Raw genomic sequence first — 22,745 nt, forward strand, 5'->3', positions numbered from 1 at the left:
AAAAAACGTGCCTGGCCGTCTGTTTCTCATCGACTTGTACCGTAAACCTTAGAACATCTTCAGAGCGGAGACTGCCTGAACAATTGGTCAGGTCACTTCTTTAACCACTTGGCATCTTTGGAAAACCCGAAGAGGTTAATAGACGCTCAGAAGCCTGAACGTGTGAACAGCTAGTCATTCGTGTAAGAGTTTTCTGGACACTTTTATTCTTCGTAGAATTCTCCCGAAAAAGACGTTCACTCCTTGGCGCTTGGATGAAGGGAGGAAAAAACAAAGGCGGAAAATGGAAACATGGCCGGTGATGATGGGGCTGAGGTAAAATAGACTTCCATTGTTTTACTACACATGGTTCAGTCACGGTGACCCAGGAGAAAACCACGACCTGACAATCCGCAGACTTTTCCCCTCACGAGCTGCAGTGTACGCCGTGCTGTGGGGTTCTCGGGGCTGGGTCACACGCCCTACTGACACGCTTATTTTCCACGCACGTTAGTACTACAGCTACCATCACGACGACGTGGAGCTGCTTCTTCCCACGGACACGTCTGCCGAGCACTGAAGGGTTACAGCGGAGGGGAGGAGCGCACAGTGAGGAAGAGTCCTCCGTGTCTGCTTCCTCCTCTGCCTCACTGGGCTGTGAGGGAGTTCCGGCTACAGAGTGGACACGGGTGGGGAGCGTGTGTCGGGACCGTACTGTACAAGGAAGGAGCCACCATTGTGCTGCCCGCGCCTCCCACATCATGTGTGAGGGCATCAGAAGCGCCTAGATCTGGGTGAGGGGGCGACTCCCGCCGCGCGGACACACTGCTACACCCCCTGACAGGGAGCATGGACAGTAACAGCAATGGCGGCCCCCAGGGCAAGGCTCTGCGTGGGCGGGACATCGAGGTAATCCCGCTACACCTGGACGAGAAGAGCTGTCAGCAGCCGGAAGAGTCTCCCCCAGCTTCTCCATTGCCACCACCCATATTCCTCTATCCAGGAGCCAGGAAGCAAAAGCAGCAAGTGAGGACGTCCCCTGGAGGAGCGGGGGTCCAGCAGGAGCCCAGCCGCCCCTCACCCACATCCTCCCTGTCCTCATCCTCATCTCAGCAGGGGTGTCCGGAGCCCACCTCTCCAGGGTCCGGGGGGCTTTCTCCAACGTCATCTCTTCAGCTCATGATGCTGATGATGAACTACACCGGATCCAGCACTGGAAGCCACGGCGGTGCCGACAAAGTCCAAAAAAGTGAGTGACGGTGAAGGGGGGCTTCTTTAAAATTTGGTAAAAAGCTGCACTTGGCCCAGAATGTGCCCCCTGCCCCAACACCGCCGATGTCAAGAGGTGACGTCCTGACCACCAGCCAATCAGAGCAGCTGACGGTTGCGATGTCATCTCCGGTACGGCAGAGGCGGTCGGTTGCCGGAGCAGAGGTGCATTCTGAGATAAGAATGGCGGGTTTTTATTTTATAGGTATCTCTTCCCGCTACTAACTTGTAAAGACCAGGAAACAGTGGGTAAAGAATGAGCGGGTATATCGCTCCTACATAAAGGTCTGAAGAGTCCAAAGGGGTAAAAATGACCGTGGAGATGTTGGTTATCCAAACATTCATCCCAAGGACAGCCGTATTCCCCAATCTTGACTACACCCTTAAAGGGAATCTGTCAGCTGCATGTCACCGTCCCCCCAAATTGTTTATATGCACATGTAGCTCCTTTACAGGCAAGACCGGCAGCAAAACTTTTACCTATACAGTCTGTTCTCCAATTACTGGGGTTTGATTTAGTGTGCGAAAGAGAATGAGGATCTATTTGTAGACCTAAAGTCTCTGTCACTCCAGCTCTACTCTCCGCCCAGCACAATACCGCCTCCATGCTGTTGGACTTAAGGCAAAGGACCCATGGTTTAAGCAGGAGGAGGCAGCACTGGGCAGAGAATAGAGCTGGAGTGACAGAGGTTCCAGATCTACAAATAGGAGCTACATGAGCATATAAATAGTTTGGGATCAAATCCTGCTGACAGATTTCCTTTAATTGTAGAACACACAACTGCAGGTTTACTAAGGTTGGATCTGCCATGGATTATTCAGAGAATCTGCGGAAGCAATCCTAGAATGAAGTTTCAGCTGTGGATTTGCAGGCGGATTAGCCCCTCTGTAGTTCAGTGTCACTAATTTCTGGGCAGACCCAACACTGAGCATGTTATAGATTTTAAAGCACCACTTCAGCAGTTGTTTTTTTTCTTCTTTTTTTTCAGCGCTGGAGTGGCGCTTTAAATCTAAGCCCCCTGTCCCCAACCTTATACTCTTGCGTCTTCACAGTTCACTACTCCGGTCCTGCGGCCCCATCTTGTGAGTGCAGCTTCTGACAGGCCGGGAGTCAGGAGTTACGTCACAAGTGCAGTGCTAGTCTATGAGATCTAGAACGAGGCCCTCATAGATGGACATGTACTGTAAAGTGGCCTCCGACGTGCTCCATGAAACACTGGAGCTGTCGGCAGGGCACTTTATGCCCGAGACCGACGGGAGTGGCGACGAAAACGCTGGAAGGTGTGTATCAGACAGAGAGCAGTGGACTTGCATTTAAAGCGCCACTCCAGCGGATGCAGTAAAAAACAAACACTGGAGTGGTGCTTTAAGATCCAATTCATCACATTTATTTTGCATGGATTTTTTTTTTCTCCAGAGCAAGAATGTGGGGTATACATTTTCTCTCAGGATCAGGTTGAGATTCTGAATATGTGAATGGAGCCAAGTAGAGGCCCGCTCCAACCAGAGGAGATGGCATATCAATGGCCTCTAGGTGCTAGGGTACACTGGTCCCTGTCTGCCGATATTGCTACTCCCCTTTTTATGGTCTGATTTAATGACAATGACTTGATGGAGGTAGGCACCCAGTGTCGGACTGGGGTGACAAGGGCCCACCAATAACATTTACTTTGGGGGGCCCATTTTCCACCTGCGTGCAAATATTATACTGCCTTCGTTCACAAATTTACCTATATCTCTATATAATAATAAACTGGGCAGCGTCGTTAATGAATGATGAGATGCTGCTTTTTTCTGCACAGAGTAAACCAAGTGAATTATGCCAAGTACTGCCCATACAGTGGGGTTGGGGCCCAAATGTACCCTGGGGCCCACCGGGGGATTCCCCTGTTACCCTGTTGGCCAGTCCAGACCTGTAGGCACCTGTCAGACACGCCTTTGTTCTCCACCAGTCCTTATTACCTGTGATCAGTGGGATTGTCAGCCCATCCCGGCTGTGGCTTTGGTTAGCCATAATCTTCATGTCTGGGGTTGCCCTGAGATGACACATTATAGCAGTGTTCTTTACAGGCAAATAGACCGTCCATTACTGAACAGTATCACATGAAGCCACTCTTCAGGTTTTGTGGGTTTTTTGTAATGAATTATTCTTTTGGCTGCGCCTTAGTCTTTCTTTACTGCTCACTATTTTTATTTTTGTATGCTTACAAGGAAAACAGCCTATATCAGTACGCCGAGTCCGATTATTGTCTATTTTCGGTCCGTTTCTCCATTTTATCACCAATGAGGCATCTGTTTTTCTATTATGGAAAAACATTGAGCTTTCCAAGCTTATTTCTCTTACGGCTCATTCATAAATCCGATTTTCTCGAGCAAATGCTATCGGTGTTTTTCACGGATCGCATTCGTACCTGCTGATAGTCTATAGGGCCATTCATATGTTGTCAAAATCTACCATGCAAGTCAATGGATTCATGAAGAGATCAGACTGCACTCGGATAATATGACAGGGTGTCAGGTGGGGAATTTTTAATTTTATTTTTTTTCTATGTACGAGAAAAACGTATGATACGTGGACCACACATTCTGATTGAAGCTTGAGCAGAACAAACTGTCCATTTTCCTTGTACGTGGAAAAACCAGATGTGTGAATGACCCCTGAGACAGTGAAAAATGCACAGCACCAGGAAGCAACATGGATTGGATCCATGTGCTATTTTATTTTGTTTTTTCACATGGACCTATTGCCTTGAATGGGCAATATGGATATCAAAATTCATCAGGTTGTATTTAATAGAATTCCCTCATTGAAACACCCAAAAATATGACAAAAACGTTGCAACTTTTCCAAATTTTTTTGCTTTTCTTCAGATTACCGTATTCTATGGGGACGTGTGCTTTCAACCCTCCCTGTGCTTGACAGCTGATCTAGCAATCAGATAATCCCAATTTGTGATTGTCAACAGTTTGTTATGCAAATTCTTAATATTTTTTTAGCTTGGAATGGCTAGAATCTCTTGTATCTGCAGCTCCTTTTTCTGGTTTGTGTCCAACAGAACATTCTTTCCTGTGTTGGCAGCTGGCTAACTGGCTTTTACAGTGGCATGTAAAAGTTTGGGCACCCCAGGTCAAAATTACTGCTATTGTTAAGCAAGGTGAAGATTAAATGATCTCTAAAAGGCCTAAAGTTAATGATGGCACGTTTCCTTTGTATTTTAGGCAATATACAGTATATTTATTCATATTTTACATTTTGAAAATTACAAAAAGAAAAATGGGCCAATGCAAAAGTTTGGACACCCTGTTAGTACAATGCTTTTTGTAGCCAACCAAGAGTCTTTCAATTCTTGTTTGAGGGATTTTCATCCATTCTTTCTCGGAAAATGTTTCCAATTCTGTGAGATTCCGGGGTCGTCTTGCATGAACTGCTATTTTGAGGTCTAGCCACAGATTTTCAATGATGTTTAGATCAGGGGACTGTGAGGGCCATTGTAAAACCTTCAGCTTGCACCTTTTGAGGTAGTCTATTGTGGATTTTGATGCGTGTTTAGGACCATTATCCAATTGTAGAAGCCATCCTCTTTTCAATTTTAGCTTTTTTTTTTTTCTTGAATGTAAAAGATGACTAACATTATATTATTATTGTAACTTGCTTAACTGTTCACAATAGCAGTAATTTTGAATAGGGGTGCCCAGACTTTTACATGCCACTGTAGCTATGCAGAGATAGAGCAAGGAGCTGGCCTAGATATTGAAATATGCAGCCAGCCCCCTTCACTCGCAGCACTGACAATGAGCTGGCACAGGGGTGGAGCTGTCAGGACTATGGTGATGGCTAAATATTGGGGCATCTGTATACAAGTTACATATTCATATTCATATTTCAACCTTCTCTAAATGGTCCAAAGTGTTTTTATGTGCACATCTTTTATTATTTCTCTCAGGAAGACTTTATTTTAACCCTGCAGTTTTGTTTGCATTTACTATACACTTGTAGTGTTCCGGGTCACTATGACCCGGCTTATTAAACCTTGATTTTAGACACTCTAACTCCATTTTTTTTTATACTTTTTGCTTACTAGACTGTTTGTGAACATGTTTGGTAGTAAAAAAAAGAAAAATGAACTAGAAATCTTTTTTTTTTGTTTTTATTCTGAAAAAACAGATCCATCCAATGAGCAAAACGAAAATGGAAAACTACACATATTTTGTAAAAAAACAAAACAAAATACTCATAGGTAGGTCCCCCCAAATGAGGAAAAGTCAAGGAGTCTCAAGTTTTATAGACTTACAGAAAAAAATCTACAGGGCCGCAAAAAGTCTGTTCGGGTCACTATGACCCGAACAGAACAGCAGGGTTAAATAAAATGAAAATCTTGATTACTTCATTACAGAAAATATAAACCGTACATGTCATGTGTTGTCTGCTGTTATGTGAATGTGCCGCAATCAGGTAATGAATACGACTATTGATTAGATGCTGCCCTAGGAATCTGTTTTATTTGCTTTCTCCTCTGCTTCCATATTTTATAGCCCTCATGAGTATTTTTTGGGTGAGAGGAGGTGTTTAAGTCTGCTGTCTTTGGTCTTCTGTCCAGTGTTGTTATTGAAAGCCAACACAGTCTCATGATTAAATTGAAATACTCCATTGAATGATAGGCAGAAAAAGTGATAGACTCCGTGTAATGGCTGCACATTGTATTTTCATGAAATTCAGGACAGGATTGTATCTGTTGAAAGGGAATCATACCTGCTTTTGTTTTCTTTCTTTAGAAAGGTGATAACTTCTAAAGATGGGATTAACCCTTTAAGATCAGGTACATAGGATAGATGATAACTTCGTGTGGCAAGACTGTGCTCTCCTGAGCGCGTCTGAATGGTTGTCATACGTTCCCTCCAACACTCCATCCATTCTCGATGGGACTGCCCAGTAGTCGGATCGGCAAGTTATTACCAATCCGGATAGTGAAAACGAGAATTACTCTTCTTTCTAACAGCACTTTTCTAAAGAAAAGTTGTTCATGCGTATTACATAACAACGCTAGGGCTTGTTTTACACTACGTCTTTCTAACTGTTGAAAGCTGCGTAATTTTATATTATAACCCAAAAAAACCCTGATCTGTTCTAAAACTGGTTAAACTAATGTATTTTAAAGCAAGTTTAAAGAAGCCCTCCCGTTAAGATTTTTTTTTAATGTGTATGTAATGTAGTGTGTATGTAAAGTGTATGTGTATGTATGTATGTATGTGTATGTAAAGTGTAATGTATGTGTATGTAACCCCTTTCCCACCTTGGACGTATCCATACATCCCTGTGGCCTGGTACTTACAAATCTGGGAAGTATAGATACGTCCAGGTGATTTTGCGCACACAAATGCTATGCGAATTGCCGTTGGGTGCCAGCTTTTTCTGACAGCTGACACACAGCACTCAGTGCCAGGAGCTGTCCCGCACCGCTTCTGGCACTTTAACCCCCTAAATGCTGTGATTGATCTTAATCGCAACACTTTGGGAGCAGGCAGAGAGAAGAAAGCCTCTTTGCCTTTGGATCGAAACCCATCGATGTCCCGATAGTTTCCATGGTAACCAGATGTCGTCATGATGACATCCGGATCACCAGACAATAAGAAGTTAGTTATATCACGCACAGTGCATGATCTAACCAACTTGTGTTAGCAGTGCTTCTGCATTGCTATACCTTATAACTGCAGAAAGTGAAAGTTCCACAGTGGGATTAAGTAAAAAAAAGTAACAAAGTTGTAAAAATATTTTTGGAAAAAACACACACTATATATTCACGCATATTTGGTATCCACATCTGAAACAGCCCGACCAATAAAAATGTCCCACTAGTTAACCCCTTTAGTGAACGCCATAAAAAAAAAAGGCAAAATAACTATTATGTATCATCATACCGCCAAACAAAGTGGGAGGGATCAGTGATCTGTCTGAAGACTTACAGATTAATAGCTAATCAGAGCACCACATGAAGACCCACCCCTCAAAACTGAAAATAAAGATTAAACAACAACCACAAGACAGATTTCATCACCCAGGTATCATTTTAAAGGGAATCTGTCACCAGGTTTGGCCATTTTAAGATACACTGCCTTTCAGGGCTTAGTCTACTTTCACACTTGCGTTTTTAGCAATCCGTCGTTTTGGGAAAAAAACAGATCCTGCAAATGTGCCCGCAGGATGCGTTTTTTTCCCATAGACTTGTATTAGCGACAGATGGCCACACGTCGCGTCCGTTGTGCAACGGATCCGTCGTGTTTTGGCGGACCGTCACGAAAAAAATGTTCCCTTGAACTTTTTTTGTACGTCGCGTCCGCCATTTTCTACCTCGCATGCGTGGCCGGAAATCCGCCCCCTCCTCCCCGGACTTCGGAATGGGCAGCGGATGCGCTGAAAAACTGCATCTGCTGCCCACGTCGTGCACAAATTTCACAACGTACGTCGGCCCGACGCTTCGCGACGGACACGTAGCGACGCAAGTGTGAAAGTGGCCTAATCTACAGCATTCTATAATGCTGTAGATAAGCCCCCGATCCAACCTGAGAGATGAGAAAAATAAGTTTTTTGGTATACTCACCCGGGGGAGCGGTCTAGTCCAATGGGTGTCGCAGGTCCGGATCCAGCACCTCCCATCTTCTTTTAATCGCCACCCTCCTGCTTGCTTCTTGGCTCCCCGGGATCGCGCTCCAGCGCAGGTGTACTTAGTCTGCCCTGTTGAAGGCAGAGGAGAGTACCTCAGTGCGCAGGCATCGGGAAAGGTCAGAGAGGCCCAGCGCCTGCGCACTGCAGTACTTTGCTCCATAGCATGTCAATTTATCTTGCGGAGATGTGAGCCTCTGTAAGACAAATTTCACCCGTACAATGTATTGGATGCGGTGAATCCACATGGTTCAATGAACACATGCAGAATCACCTGCGTTCAGTTGCTGGCAGTGCTTTGGACCCAGCGGACATGTGCTGCACCCAAAGCGCTGTCAATTACTTACTGTGTGCACCTACCCTTAGGATTAGTAATGCCAAAAGTGTGCAAAGCAGTCATCAAAGCAAAAGGTGGCTACTTTGAAGAACCTAGAATATAAGACATAATTTCAGTTGTTTCACACTTTTTTGTTAAGTATATAATTCCACATGTGTTAATTCATAGTTTTGATGCCTTCAGTGTGAATGTACAGTTTTCATAGTCATGAAAATACAGAAAAATCTTTAAATGAGAAGGTGTGTCCAAACTTTTGGTCTGTACTGTGAGTTTGTGTGTGTGTGTGTGTGTGTATATATATTATATACACGCCCACGGAAACGCTTAGATCGCAGTCAGTTGGTGTAGTATATTTATTATGCTAGGGAAAGTACTTCTTTTAGGTCTCCATCTGGTAAATGGGGGGCTTGTGGCCACACTTGGCACATGTGCCAGATGCTTCTCCGCACATGCACCACACATGTTAACATATTGTAAGCAGAGAGCAGAAAGTTAGTATCGTGGGAAGTAATGAATATCCAATTTTACCAAATCCTCGGCTGTGTTTTTTCACTAGCCCTCCATGCTTCCTTACCATTTTAGTGCCAGATGTACTTGCGAGTGATTGTAGTACGCTGTCGTCTTGTACCCGGCTTACCGCCTGAGCAGTGTCTGCAGTAGACTTCAGTGTTTGGTTGCTCTGAGGGATCCAGCTTCTGCACTTTCCGGGTTAACCCCTATAGCCCTGATGATGTGATGTGTGCCATCTGCAGTGGTGAAGTGCCTCCGCATCGGGCATGGCAGTGAGCGGAGCATTGTCCTTTTAGAAGGTTATAGTGTTTATGTAAATGACTGTGGATGAAAGTTCCAAGCTGTCCTCCCTTCTTCCTTACATGCGAGGGTGAGTCATAATGTCGTTTATCACCATATTAAAATAAATTGTTTTCTTTAAACAAAAATGTCACATTTTGCTTCAGATAGCAGTAATGTATTCTCTCCTTATTGATATGTGACTGGACAAAGCTGGGCTTCCAGTGATCATTTATTTCTGTGTGTAAGCAGAGCATTGTGGTGAAATGGCAGCATCTGGGCTGGTTTTTTATCTTCTGATCAGTCGCCCTGCCCCGTGAAGTCTCTTGTGTATCTCTCATCATTGATTTTTTTTTTTAAAGTATTTTTGTGTCCTCTCTTAAAGGACGGCTCTCAAAGAATAATCCTGTAGCTTTCTGGCCTGGTCAATGCTTTCTTAAATGCCATGAGCCCACACCCTTCATTTCTTAAAGGATCATGTCCATTTTAGCATATAAACTGTCCCCAGTGCGTTGTCTGTGATGCAGTGTGCATCACGCTTTTTTTTAAAATTAAAAACGGTGGTGTAATCAAGTGCAAAAAGCACTTTATATAGCTAGATCGTACCTGCTCATTTAGTCATAGGGGTGTGCTTCATTTCATTCAGTCACTGTTGTTGCTGCCCACACGATATGAATGATGTTTCCGGGGTTGTTTCCACGTCACTGAAATCCGCTTAGAAAAATCCAGCACTTGCGGAGTATGTATCGTGGAGCCGCGCTTGCAGCGTTTATCGGGGAGCAATGCATAGGCCATGACAAGCGTCATGTATGGTTTATGTATTGCTAAGTTGATTATTGTATGAATCTACTGAACTTGAAATCCATGAAAATAGAATAGTGACCTTTACAGATCTCGAGACTGAATAGAAAGCATATCAAAATGGAAGATCATGCGCCAGTTATTTGTACAATTTTTGTATGGAAATATCCTCTTTAGAGAGCAAGAGGACTTGAACTCTAGCACTACTTGTTGGATATAGCAATCCTTAACCCCTTCATGATATTCACCATACATATAGTGCATTCCCGCAGACTGCCGTACATATACATAGTAACATAGTTAGTAAGGCCGAAAAAAGACATTTGTTCATCCAGTTCAGCCTATATTCCATCATAATAAATCCCCAGATCTACGTCCTTCTACAGAACCTAATAATTGTATGATACAATATTGTTCTGCTCCAGGAAGACATCCAGGCCTCTCTTGAACCCCTCGACTGAGTTCGCCATCACCACCTCCTCAGGCAAGCAATTCCAGATTCTCACTGCCCTAACAGTAAAGAATCCTCTTCTATGTTGGTGGAAAAACCTTCTCTCCTCCAGACGCAAAGAATGCCCCCTTGTGCCTGTCACCTTCCTTGGTATAAACAGATCCTCAGCGAGATATTTGTATTGTCCCCTTATATACTTATACATGGTTATTAGATCGCCCCTCAGTCGTCTTTTTTCTAGACTAAATAATCCTAATTTCGCTAATCTATCTGGGTATTGTAGTTCTCCCATCCCCTTTATTAATTTTGTTGCCCTCCTTTTTACTCTCTCTAGTTCCATTATATCCTTCCTGAGCACCGGTGCCCAAAACTGGACACCGTACTCCATGTGCGGTCTAACTAGGGATTTGTACAGAGGCAGTATAATGCTCTCATCATGTGTATCCAGACCTCTTTTAATGCACCCCATGATCCTGTTTGCCTTGGCAGCTGCTGCCTGGCACTGGCTGCTCCAGGTAAGTTTATCATTAACTAGGATCCCCAAGTCCTTCTCCCTGTCAGATTTACCCAGTGGTTTCCCGATCAGTGTGTAATGGTGATATTGATTCCTTCTTCCCATGTGTATAACCTTACATTTATCATTGTTAAACCTCATCTGCCACCTTTCAGCCCAAGTTTCCAACTTATCCAGATCCATCTGTAGCAGAATACTATCTTCTCTAAACCTTCTACCAGATCATTAATGAATATGTTGAAGAGAACAGGTCCCAATACCGACCCCTGCGGTACCCCAGTGGTCACAGCGACCGAGTTAGAGACTATACCATTTATAACCACCCTCTGCTTTCTATCACTAAGCCAGTTACTAACCCATTTACGCACATTTTCCCCCAGACCAAGCATTCTCATTTTGTGTACCAACCTCTTGTGCGGCACGGTATCAAACGCTTTGGAAAAATCGAGATATACCACGTCCAATGACTCACCGTGGTCCAGCCTATAGCTTACCTCTTCATAAAAACTGATTAGATTGGTTTGACAGGAGCGATTTCTCATAAACCCATGCTGATATGGAGTTAAACAGTTATTCATGTTGAGATAATCCAGAATAACATCCCTCAGAAACCCTTCAAATATTTTACCAACAATAGAGGTTAGACTTACTGGCCTATAATTTCCAGGTTCACTTTTAGAGCCCTTTTTCAATATTGGCACCACATTTGCTATGCGCCAGTCCTGCGGAACAGACCCCGTCACTATAGAGTCCCTAAAAATAAGAAATAATGGTTTATCTATTACATTACTTAGTTCTCTTAGTACTCGTGGGTGTATGCCATCCAGACCCGGAGATTTATCTATTTTAATCTTATTTAGCCAGTTTCGCACCTCTTCTTGGGTTAGATTGGTGACCCTTAATATAGGGTTTTCATTGTTTCTTGGGATTTCACCTAGCATTTCATTTTCCACCGTGAATACCGTGGAGAAGAAGGTGTTTAATATGTTAGCTTTTTCCTCATCATCTACAACCATTCTTTCCTCACTATTTTTTATGGGGCCTACATTTTCAGTTTTTATTCTTTTACTATTGATATAGTTGAAGAACAGTTTGGGATTAGTTTTACTCTCCTTAGCAATGTGCTTCTCTGTTTCCTTTTTGGCAGCTTTAATTAGTTTTTTAGATAAAGTATTTTTCTCCCTATAGTTTTTTTTTAGAGCTTCAATGGTGCCATCCTGCTTTAGTAGTGCAAATGCTTTCTTTTTACTGTTAACCCCTTAATCCCATATGACGTACTATCCCGTCGAGGTGGGGTGGGCTTTAATTCGCACCGACGGGATAGTACGTCATAGGCAATCGGCCGCGCTCACGGGGGGAGCGCGGCCGATCGCGGCCGGGTGTCAGCTGACTATCGCGGCTGACATCCGGCACTATGTGCCAGGAGCGGTCACGGACCGCCCCCGGCACATTAACCCCCGGCACACCGCGATCAAACATGATTGCAGTGTTCCGGCGGTATAGGGAAGCATCGCGCAGGGAGGGGGCTCCCTGCGGGCTTCCCTGAGCCCCCCGCTGCAACGCGATGTGATCGCGTTGCTGCGAGGGTCTCCTACCTCCTTCCTCCTTGCTGGACCCGGATCCAAGATGGCCGCGGCATCCGGGTCCTGCAGGGAGGGAGGTGGATTCACAGAGCCTGCTCAGAGCAGGCACTGTGAAGCCTGCAGTGCTGCATCGCGATGTGCCGGCGGTATAGGGAAGCATCGCGCAGGGAGGGGGCTCCCTGCGGGCTTCCCTGAGCCCCCCGCTGCAACGCGATGTGATCGCGTTGCTGCGAGGGTCTCCTACCTCCTTCCTCCTTGCTGGACCCGGATCCAAGATGGCCGCGGCATCCGGGTCCTGCAGGGAGGGAGGTGGATTCACAGAGCCTGCTCAGAGCAGGCACTGTGAAGCCTGCAGTGCTGCATCGCGATGTGCCGGCGGTATATGGAAGCATCGCGCAGGGAGGGGGCTCCCTGCGGGCTTCCCTGAGCCCCCCGCTGCAACGCGATGTGATCGCGTTGCTGCGAGGGTCTCCTACCTCCTTCCTCCTTGCTGGACCCGGATCCAAGATGGCCGCGGCATCCGGGTCCTGCAGGGAGGGAGGTGGATTCACAGAGCCTGCTCAGAGCAGGCACTGTGAAGCCTGCAGTGCTGCATCGCGATGTGCCGGCGGTATAGGGAAGCATCGCCCAGGGAGGGGGCTCCCTGCGGGCTTCCCTGAGCCCCCCGCTGCAACGCGATGTGATCGCGTTGCTGCGAGGGTCTCCTACCTCCTTCCTCCTTGCTGGACCCGGATCCAAGATGGCCACGGCATCCGGGTCCTGCAGGGAGGGAGGTGGCTTCACAGAGCCTGCTCAGAGCAGGCACTGTGAAGCCTGCAATGCTGCATGTCAGATCGGTGATCTGACAGAGTGCTGTGCAAACTGTCAGATCATCGATCTGTGATGTCCCCCCCTGGGACAAAGTAAAAAAGTTTAAAAAAAATTTCCAAATGTGTAAAAAATAAAAATAAAAAAAAATATTCCTAAATAATGAAAAAAAAAAAAAATATATATATATATTATTCCCATAAATACATTTCTTTATCTAAATAATAAAAAAAACAATAAAAGTACACATTTAGTATCGCCGCGTCCGTAACGACCCGACCTATAAAACTGGCCCACTAGTTAACCCCTTCAGTAAACACCGTAAGAAAAAAAAAAAAGAGGCAAAAAACAACGCTTTATTATCATACCGCCGAACAAAAAGTGGAATAACACGCGATCAAAAAGACAGATATAAATAACCATGGTACCGCTGAAAGCGTCATCTTGTCCCGCAACAAACGAGCCGCCATACAGCATCATCAGCGAAAAAATAAAAAAGTTATAGTCCTGAGAATAAAGCGATGCAAAAATAATTATTTTTTCTATAAAATAGTTTTTATCGTATAAAAGCACCAAAACATAAAAAAAATGATTTAAATGAGGTATCGCTGTAATCGTACTGACCAGAAGAATAAAACTGCTTTATCAATTTTACCAAACGCGGAACGGTATAAACGCCTCCCCCAAAAGAAATTCATGAATAGCTGGTTTTTGGTCATTCTGCCTCACAAAAATCGTAATAAAAAGTGATCTAAAAATGTCACGTGCCCGAAAATGTTACCAATAAAAACGTCAACTCATCCCCCAAAAAACAAGACCTCACATGACTCTCTGGACTCAAATATGGAAAAATTATAGCTCTCAAAATGTGGTAACGCAAAAAATATTTTTTGCAATAAAAAGCGTCTTTCAGTGTGTGACGGCTGCCAATCCTAAAAATCCGCTAAAAAACCCGCTATAAAAGTAAATCAAACCCCCCCTTCATCACCCCCTTAGTTAGGGAAAAAATAAAAAAATGTATTTATTTCCATTTTCGGGTTGGGGTTGGGGCCACAGTTAGGGTTGGGGCTAAAGTTAGGGTTAGGGTTGGGGCTAAAGTTACGGTTAGGGTTTAGACTACATTTACAGTTGGGAATAGGGTTGGGATTAGGGTTAGGGGTGTGTTAGGGGTGTGATTAGGGTTACTGTTGGGATTAGGGTTTCAGTTATAATTGAGGGGTTTCCACTGTTTAGGCACATCAGGGGCTCTCCAAACGCGACATGGCGTCCGATCTCAATTCCAGCCAATTCTGCGTTGAAAAAGTAAAACAGTGCTCCTTCCCTTCCGAGCTCTCCCGTGTGCCCAAACAGGGGTTTACCCCAACATATGGGGTATCAGCGTACTCAGGACAAATTGGACAACAACTTTTGGGGTCCAATTTCTCCTGTTACCCTTGGGAAAATACAAAACTGGGGGCTAAAAAATATTTTTTGTGGGGAAAAAAAAGATTTTTTTATTTTCAAGGCTCTGCGTTATAAACTGTAGTGAAACACTTGGGGGTTCAAAATTCTCACAACACATCTAGATGAGTTCCCTGGGGGGTCTAGTTTCCAATATGGGGTCACTTGTGGGGGGTTTCTACTGTTTAGGTACATTAGGGGCTCTGCAAACGCAATGTGACACCTGCAGACCATTCCATCTAAGTCTGCATTCCAAATGGCGCTCCTTCCCTTCCGAGCCCTCCCATGCGGCCAAACAGTGGTTCCCCCCCACATATGGGGTATCAGCGCACTCAGGACAAATTGGACAACAACTTTTGGGGTCGAATCTCTCCTCTTACCCTCGGGAAAATACAAAACTGGGGGCTAAAAAATAATTTTTAAGGGAAAAAATGTTTGTTTTATTTTTACGGCTCTGCATTATAAACTTCTGTGAAGCCCTTGGTGGGTCAAAGCGCTCAAAACACATCTAGATAAATTCCTTAGGGGGTCTACTTTCCAAAATGGTGTCACTTGTGGGGGGTTTCAATGTTTAGGCACATCAGGGGCTCTCCAAACGCAACATGGTGTCCCATCTCGATTCCAGTCAATTTTGCATTGAAAAGTCAAATGGCGCTCCTTCGCTTCCGAGCTCTGTCATGCGCCCAAACAGTGGTTTACCCCCACATATGGAATATCAGCGTACTCAGGACAAATTGTACAACAACTTTTGGGGTCCATTTTCTCCTGTTACCCTTGGTAAAATAAAACAAATTGGAGCTGAAGTAAATTTTGTGAAAAAAAAGTTAAATGTTCATTTGTATTTAAACATTCCAAAAATTCCTGTGAAGCACCAGAAGGGTTAATAAACTTCTTGAATATGGTTTTGAGCACCTTGAGGGGTGCAGTTTTTAGAATGGTGTCACACTTGGGTATTTTCTATCATATAGACCCCTCAAAATGACTTCAAATGAGATGTGGTCCCTAAAAAAAAAAAAATGGTGTTGTAAAAATGAGAAATTGCTGGTCAACTTTTAACCCTCATAACTCCCTAACAAAAAAAAATTTTGGTTCCAAAATTGTGCTGATGTAAAGTAGACATGTGGGAAATGTTACTTATTAAGTATTTTGTGTGACATATCTCTGTGATTTAATTGCATAAAAATTCAAAGTTGGAAAATTGCGAAATTTTCATAATTTTTGCCAAATTTACGTTTTTTTCACAAATAAACGCAGGTACTATCAAAGAATTTTTACCACTATCATGAAGTACAATATGTCCAGAGAAAACAGTGTCAGAATCACTGGGATCTGTTGAAGCGTTCCAGAGTTATAACCTCATAAAGGGACAGTGGTCAGAATTGTAATAATTGTCCCTGTCATTAACGTGCAAACCACCATCGGGGCTTAAGGGATTAATTGCCTGTCTTCTTTGCTTAGCCACATTGGGTTTTTCCTATTTCTAGTCCTTTTATTCCCACAAGGTATAAACCGCTTACAGTGCCTATTTAGGATGTTCTTAAACATTTTCCATTTATTATCTGTATTCTTATTTCTGAGGATATTGTCCTCGGCGCTGCAACTTCTAGTTACTGCGCTGAATTGCGCTGTGAGATAGTTAAAATGGTTGTCTTTCACAGCATACCATCCCTGCACATCGCCCCCCGCCTAGGCGAATGCTGTGATTGGCTGGTCAGATGTGATTAGCCAATCATTGTTCTACAGTTAGTTGGCAAGGCACCAATCACAACAGTCAAAATAGATGGGGTGATGGTGCGTCACCCGTTTCTCTAACTCTTTTGGTGCCGATTGCGTGATCAAGTGTCTCTGACCAATAGGCACCAAAATGGTTGATTTAAAGGTTGGAAGGTAGTGCATAAAGGGAGCGGACGTAGCAGTGTTAATGATGTCCGATTTTCTTTTGTGAAAAAAAAAAAAAATAGCTTGCCTCAGATCAGGTCCTCAAACCATACAGTGCCTTCCAAAAATATGGTACAAAAAGTTGTCCATTCACATAGTACAGATGGCACTCTACAGTGCCTCTGTGCTGTTTCGATGTTCAAGCAATACGGGGAGCTTTCTTCAGTTTCAAGAGGTAGTCACCAAGGCCGTAATGTTTGGCCGCCAGGAAGGTGAGGGTCCCAGTACTGGTGCTAGTATTCTAGCAGGTCAACATTATCCCAGTGAGGTTCCCTAAACTGTGAGGAAGGGAAGAACACAAAAAAGGTGCAGAGCATGTTCAAAGAGGGGAATACAGGAGGACACAATTTGCCGTACCTTTGTGAAACCTAGGCTTTGCATTAAAGGGGTACTCTGGGGAGATAAAATTTTGTACTGTCCCTGCCCTCATAAACTATAGAGATGAGATGCCCAGTGCGATCCGATAGATGCTACTGCGCAGTTGGGCCAATACCATTTTGAGAGAGAATTTTTTTATTTTCTGAATACATGTATATCACCATATAAGGTAGCTACATGGACATTATACACGTGATCATGGTAACATAGTAACATAGTAACATAGTTAGTAAGGCCGAAAAAAGACATTTGTCCATCCAGTTCAGCCTATATTCCATCATAATAAATCCCCAGATCTACGTCCTTCTACAGAACCTAATAATTGTATGATACAATATTGTTCTGCTCCAGGAAGACATCCAGGCCTCTCTTGAACCCCTCGACTGAGTTCGCCATCACCACCTCCTCAGGCAAGCAATTCCAGATTCTCACTGCCCTAACAGTAAATGGTAATGGTAGAGCGTAATGGTAGAGCGCCGGCTTGCTGAATGTGAAATTATTTTTTTTCAAAACATATTCAGTTTTAGGGGGCAGGTCAGTGAGGGATCAGTGACCCGTCAGAAGCCATACTGATGAATATCTAATCAGAGCACCACATAAAAGAAAGGCGCCAGAAGAGCAGAGCGTTATATTACTCAAAATAGTTATTGTCCACTACTAGGACAACCCCTTTATATATGTTGTGTGATTTAATGCTCTGGTTTAAGGGCATAAAAGTTTGAAAATTGCGAAAAAAAAAATTATTGTTCTAAATTTACCCCTTACATAAAGTATAATATGTCACAAAACGATTTCGGTGTCACTGAGATCCGTTGAAGCATTCCAGAGTGATCACATAAAGTGAAACTGGTCAGAATTGAAAAAATTGGCCTGGTCAGGATGGTAAAAATGGACAAAGGGGTTAAATTCTATATCCGCCCTTTAATAAGCCTTGCCACATGACTTTGAACAAGAAGCCAAACCACAAACTCTATTTGCAGAGGTGTGTTTTGGGGTGTGTGCCCCTCCTCAGTGCAGACCAGGAGATCTGATTTGGCTGGGTGAGGCCTCTGACTGTGAGTCTAAGGCTGGGATCACGGATCACACATGGGAGAAACTTGTACAAGTCTCGCATCTCAATACCTGGCACTCTGGAGCGGAGTGTGCGGCTGATTTTATTTCTATGCAGCTGAGTGCTCCTGTCCGAGTGCCGGTGGCAGTGCGGGTATTGAGATGTGAGACTCGTGCAAGTTTCTCCCACATGTGATCCCGGCCTAAAGGGGAATGTTACTCCTATTTGTATTTAAATTCCCAGGGGAATTGTATGGCATATAAGTCTCCTTACGCTGGCTTGGCACTTTCACCGTTAGGCTTAAACTTTTTGGTAATCATCCCATTGAATAAGCATCGTAGTCCGCCTGAAATTACTGTTGAAGGATAGACTATCTTCAGCCCTTCATCAATCGAAGATGATATAAATGTATGGGGGGAATTTATCAACACCAGTGTTAGTAAGTGGGTTGCCTGTGTGTAGATTTCCCCCATAAGTTGCTCCAATTTCTGTAAAATAGTGTAACTGTGCTGGTCCCCTTCAGTTGCCTACTTTTAGTTCTGCATAGACGTTTTTACAATCTGCGCACTGGCATGATGCCAGTATGTATGGGGAAGAGCCCTATTCTCAGAACTTGGTAAATGAAGCTCTACACTGAAGTTTTCTTTCTGTGGCATGTGATTGTCAGTCATCACATCCTGAAATTTCTGCTAAACTGCTAATATTTTGAGCACAAACTGAGCTGCTGAAATTCCCTAGTGACAGCCCAGTTCAGCTTGTTTTCTCGATAAAACGGCTTATATTTCTAAACACTGATATTAATAGGAAATCCAGTAGGTTTGAGCATGGTGATTTAAAATCCTGGAACCAGAAAGGATCTAATCATACATACCTGCTCCTATCAGATATGAAAATCTGTTCTTTCACACTGCTCATAGCAAGTGTGATATATTAGTGTGTAAAGCCTACTGCAACATGGGTGACATTTCATCTATGGCAGTGGTGTCAGACACACGGCCCATGGAGCTGTCATCTGCCGCTGTCGGCACTGGAGAGCAGGCCAAGCAGTATGTCAGAGAGCAGAATGTCAGAGAGCAGAATGTCGGATTGCTGGTAGTAGATAAATGTTTTTTAACTCCTTCCTGACATGTGCTGTACATGTACGGCGCGGTGGGACGTGGCTTCCCACAAATCGCCATACAGTGAACTCACCGCTTCACAATCACACTGTAACCATCATCAGGTGTCATCTCTACATCACAGCTCGCAGTGCTGAAACTGCCATGATTGATATTAGCACTGATCATAGCCGTTTAACCCCTTAGGTATCGGATGATGAGAGGGAAAAATAAATGCTTATCTGAGGGAAGGTGCTTCCTCTTTAAGCCCATCTCTATACTGGAAGTTAGGCCCCCTTCAATCGTATGTGTGGTATCTGTTTTTTCCTTTACAGATACCACATGTACCCATTATATGCTATGCACACAGGTCCATATTTTTACATGGACTGTGTGTTTACAAAACACATGGAGATCTGTTAGTTTTTCCTGCAGCACGAACGACGGGCCAATACTAGTCTGAGTCTGTGAAAAATCTTTACAGCACACGGATGGCATCTATGTGTCATCTGTGTTCTGTACTTGTGCTGTACGTGTTTAACATTGCAAAGTATAGGTGAAGCTTTTTAATTTATATATTTCCTTAACCATACCGGAATTCTGATGACACATGGATGGAAAACATTGATGGCACCAGAACTGTTTTTTCATGTGTTTAATCAGAGATGTGTGAAGGAGGGCTTACAAGGGGCAGAGTTGTCAGACTTGAACCCTACTTTACCTATTGTCCAAATAATACAGGATCTTCAGGGCCCTTCGTTGTGTGCAATGCTCTTTTTTTTTTTTTTTGTATAAGCAGACCTTTGTGGCCCATGTAGCTAGCCTGACTTTCCTGCTCTGTGTCTCCTGAGGAGTACGAGCTTTACACACGATTTATACACGATTATTCATCAGGAAAGCATAACCTCTTCTTATTTGTGACTGTTATTTGCTATACTATCCAATACTAGATGGTGGCCCGATTCTAACGCATCGGGTATTCTAGAATATGCATGTCAACGTAGTATGTTGCCCAGCCACGTAGTATATTACCCAGTCACGTAGTATATTGCCCAGCCACGTAGTATATAGCAGAGGCACGTAGTACGGTATATTGCTCAGTCACGTAGTATATTGCCCAGCCACATAGTATATAGCAGAGCCATGTAGTATATTGCCCAGTTACGTAGTATATTGTCCAGCCACGTAGTATATTGCCCAGCACAGAGCCACGTAGTATAGACGTAAAAAATAAACATATATTCACCCTCCGGAGGTCCGTTGGAAGTCCTGCTATACTCGCCATCCGCCGCCTTTGCCGCTCCTCGCCACGCTCCCGGGACTGCTCCATTGCAAGCAGCAAGGTCCTTGTCGTGCAGGACCTGCCGTGACGTCACGGTCACATGACCGTGTAGCGGTCACATGACCGTGACGTCACGACAGGTCCTTTTAGCGCAGGCGCACAGGACTTGTGATGACGTCGCGGTCACATGACCGTGACATCATGGCAGGTTCTTCTGCCACACCATCCGTGTGACCGAACGTGCCAGTTGCATAGCGAGGAGCGGGAAAGGCGGCGTAGGTGAGTATATAATCATTTTTTATTATTTTTAACATTCAATGTTTTTACTATTGGTGCTGCATAGGCTGCGTCAATAGTAAAATACTTGGTCACACAGGGTTAATAGCAGCGGTAACGGACTGCATTGCACCGCGGCATAACGCGGTCCGTTACCGCTGCCATTAACCCTGTGTGAGGGCAGACTGGAGGGGTGTATGCGGGCGCCGGGCAGTGAGTGCGGGGAGTAAGGAGCAGCCATTTTCTTCCGGACTGTGCGCGTCGCTGATTGGTCGCGGCAGCCATGACAGGCAGCTGCCGAGACCAATCAGCGTACGAATAACCGTTACAGAAAGACAGACAGACGGAAGTACCCCTTAGACAATTGTATAGTAGATGTTCAAACACTTTGTGGCAAGGAATGTCCAATATACATTATGTAGTTTATCACAATTTGAATGATTGTAATGACGACTAATATCCCGTTTATTTAGAGCAATGTTTCCCAAACTCCAGTCCATGTTTTCCAGATTTACGGTAGTTTTGCACAGGTGAGAGAATTCCTGATACTTTGATGATTCTTCCATCATCTGTGCAATACTAAGGAAATTGTGAAAACATGACCTGTGGTGGACTGTGAGGACTTGAAACCAGAAGCTTACATACACTATACAAAAAGACACAATGCACATGTTTTTCTCAATATCTGACAGGAAATCAGACTAATCCTTTTCCATATTAGGTCGGTTAGGATTACCGTACCATAATATTTGCCAAATGCCAGAATGAGGGTATGTGCACACGATGCAGATTTAGTGCAGAAAAATCTGCTGCAGTTCTGCACTAAATCTGCATCTCCTGGCAGAATCTGCAGGTGCGTTTTTTATGCGTTTTTTATGCGCAAATCTGCACGAAAAACGCATGAAAAACGCATCAAAAAACGCACCTGCAGATTTCTATTATGGAGGGGTGCAGAAACGCTGCAGAACTGCACAAAAGAAGTGACAGGCACTTCTTTGAAAACTGCAGCGTTTCTGCGCAGATTTTTCTGCACCATGTGCACAGCTTTTTTTTTTCACATTGATTTACATTGTACTGTGATCACAGTGCAGTTCTGCAGCGTTTCTGCTGCAGAAAAATCTGCTGCAGTTCTGCACTAAATCTGCATCGTGTGCACATACCCTTAGGGTATGTGTCCACGTTCAGGATTGCATCAGGATTTGGTCAGTATTTTTCATCAGTATTTGTAAGCCAAAACCAGGAGTGGCTGATAAATACAGAAGTGGTGTATATGTTTCTATTATACTTTTCCTCTAATTGTTCCACTCCTGGTTTTGGCTTACAAATACTGACATAAAATCCTGACCAAATCCTGATGCAATCCTGAACGTGGACACATACCCTTTGGCATTTTTATTACTTACTGCAAAGTCAAACGTTTACATACATTTCATTAGTATTTGTGAAATACTATTGCTCTTAAGCTGAATGACTTGGGTCAAACGTTTGGGATATCCTTCCACAAGCTTCTCACTACAGTTTGGTTGGAATTTGGGCCCATTCCTCCTGACAAAACTGGTGTAACTGATCCAGGTTTGTAGGTCGCCTTGCTTGCTCCTGCCTTTTTAGCTTTGCCCATACATTTTCAGTAGGATTGATATCAGGGCTTTGCGATATCCGCTCCAAAACATTGACCTTGTTATCCTTAAGCCACTTGGTTACCATTTTGGCTGTATGCTTCAGGTCATTGTCCACTTGGAGACCCATTTCCGCCCAAGCTTTAACTTCCTGGCTGATGTCTTGAGATGTTGCTTCAGTATTGCCACATACTCTTTTCTCCTGATGCCATCTATTTTGTGAAGTGCATGTTTCACAGTTAGGATGGTGTTCTTTGGCTTCCAAGCGTCTCCCTTTTTTCTCCTAACGTAACAATGGTCATTATGCCCAAAAAGTAAAATTTTAGTTTCATCAGACCACAGGACATGTCTCCAAAAATGAAGGTCTTTGTTCCTGTGTACATTTGCAAACATTAATCTGGTTTTTACCCTTCGCCACGACAGCACCCACTTTGAGAGAGGGACCCGCCCATAGGAACAGGAAACCTACAGAGACAAAA

The 22,745-nt window shown here is 44.0% G+C and overlaps 1 protein-coding gene across 3 annotated transcripts in view; it reads left to right on the forward strand.

Moving 5' to 3' along the window:
• Nucleotides 1-252: 252 nt before the first annotated feature.
• RUFY3 (RUN and FYVE domain containing 3) overlaps nucleotides 253-22,745 on the forward strand; it is a 140,740-nt gene continuing 118,247 nt past the window's right edge. The window contains exon 1 of one of the 3 annotated variants that reach the window (XM_069743408.1): nucleotides 253-1,228. In XM_069743408.1, coding sequence (XP_069599509.1) covers nucleotides 829-1,228 — 400 coding nt within the window. In that variant the 5' untranslated portion in view covers nucleotides 253-828. The remainder of the gene's footprint in view (nucleotides 1,229-22,745) is intronic. The other 2 variants (XM_069743405.1, XM_069743404.1) reach the window with 2 other exon arrangements.

This window comes from Ranitomeya imitator, chromosome 1 (genome assembly GCF_032444005.1).
Source record: "Ranitomeya imitator isolate aRanImi1 chromosome 1, aRanImi1.pri, whole genome shotgun sequence".
NCBI lineage: Eukaryota > Metazoa > Chordata > Amphibia > Anura > Dendrobatidae > Ranitomeya > Ranitomeya imitator.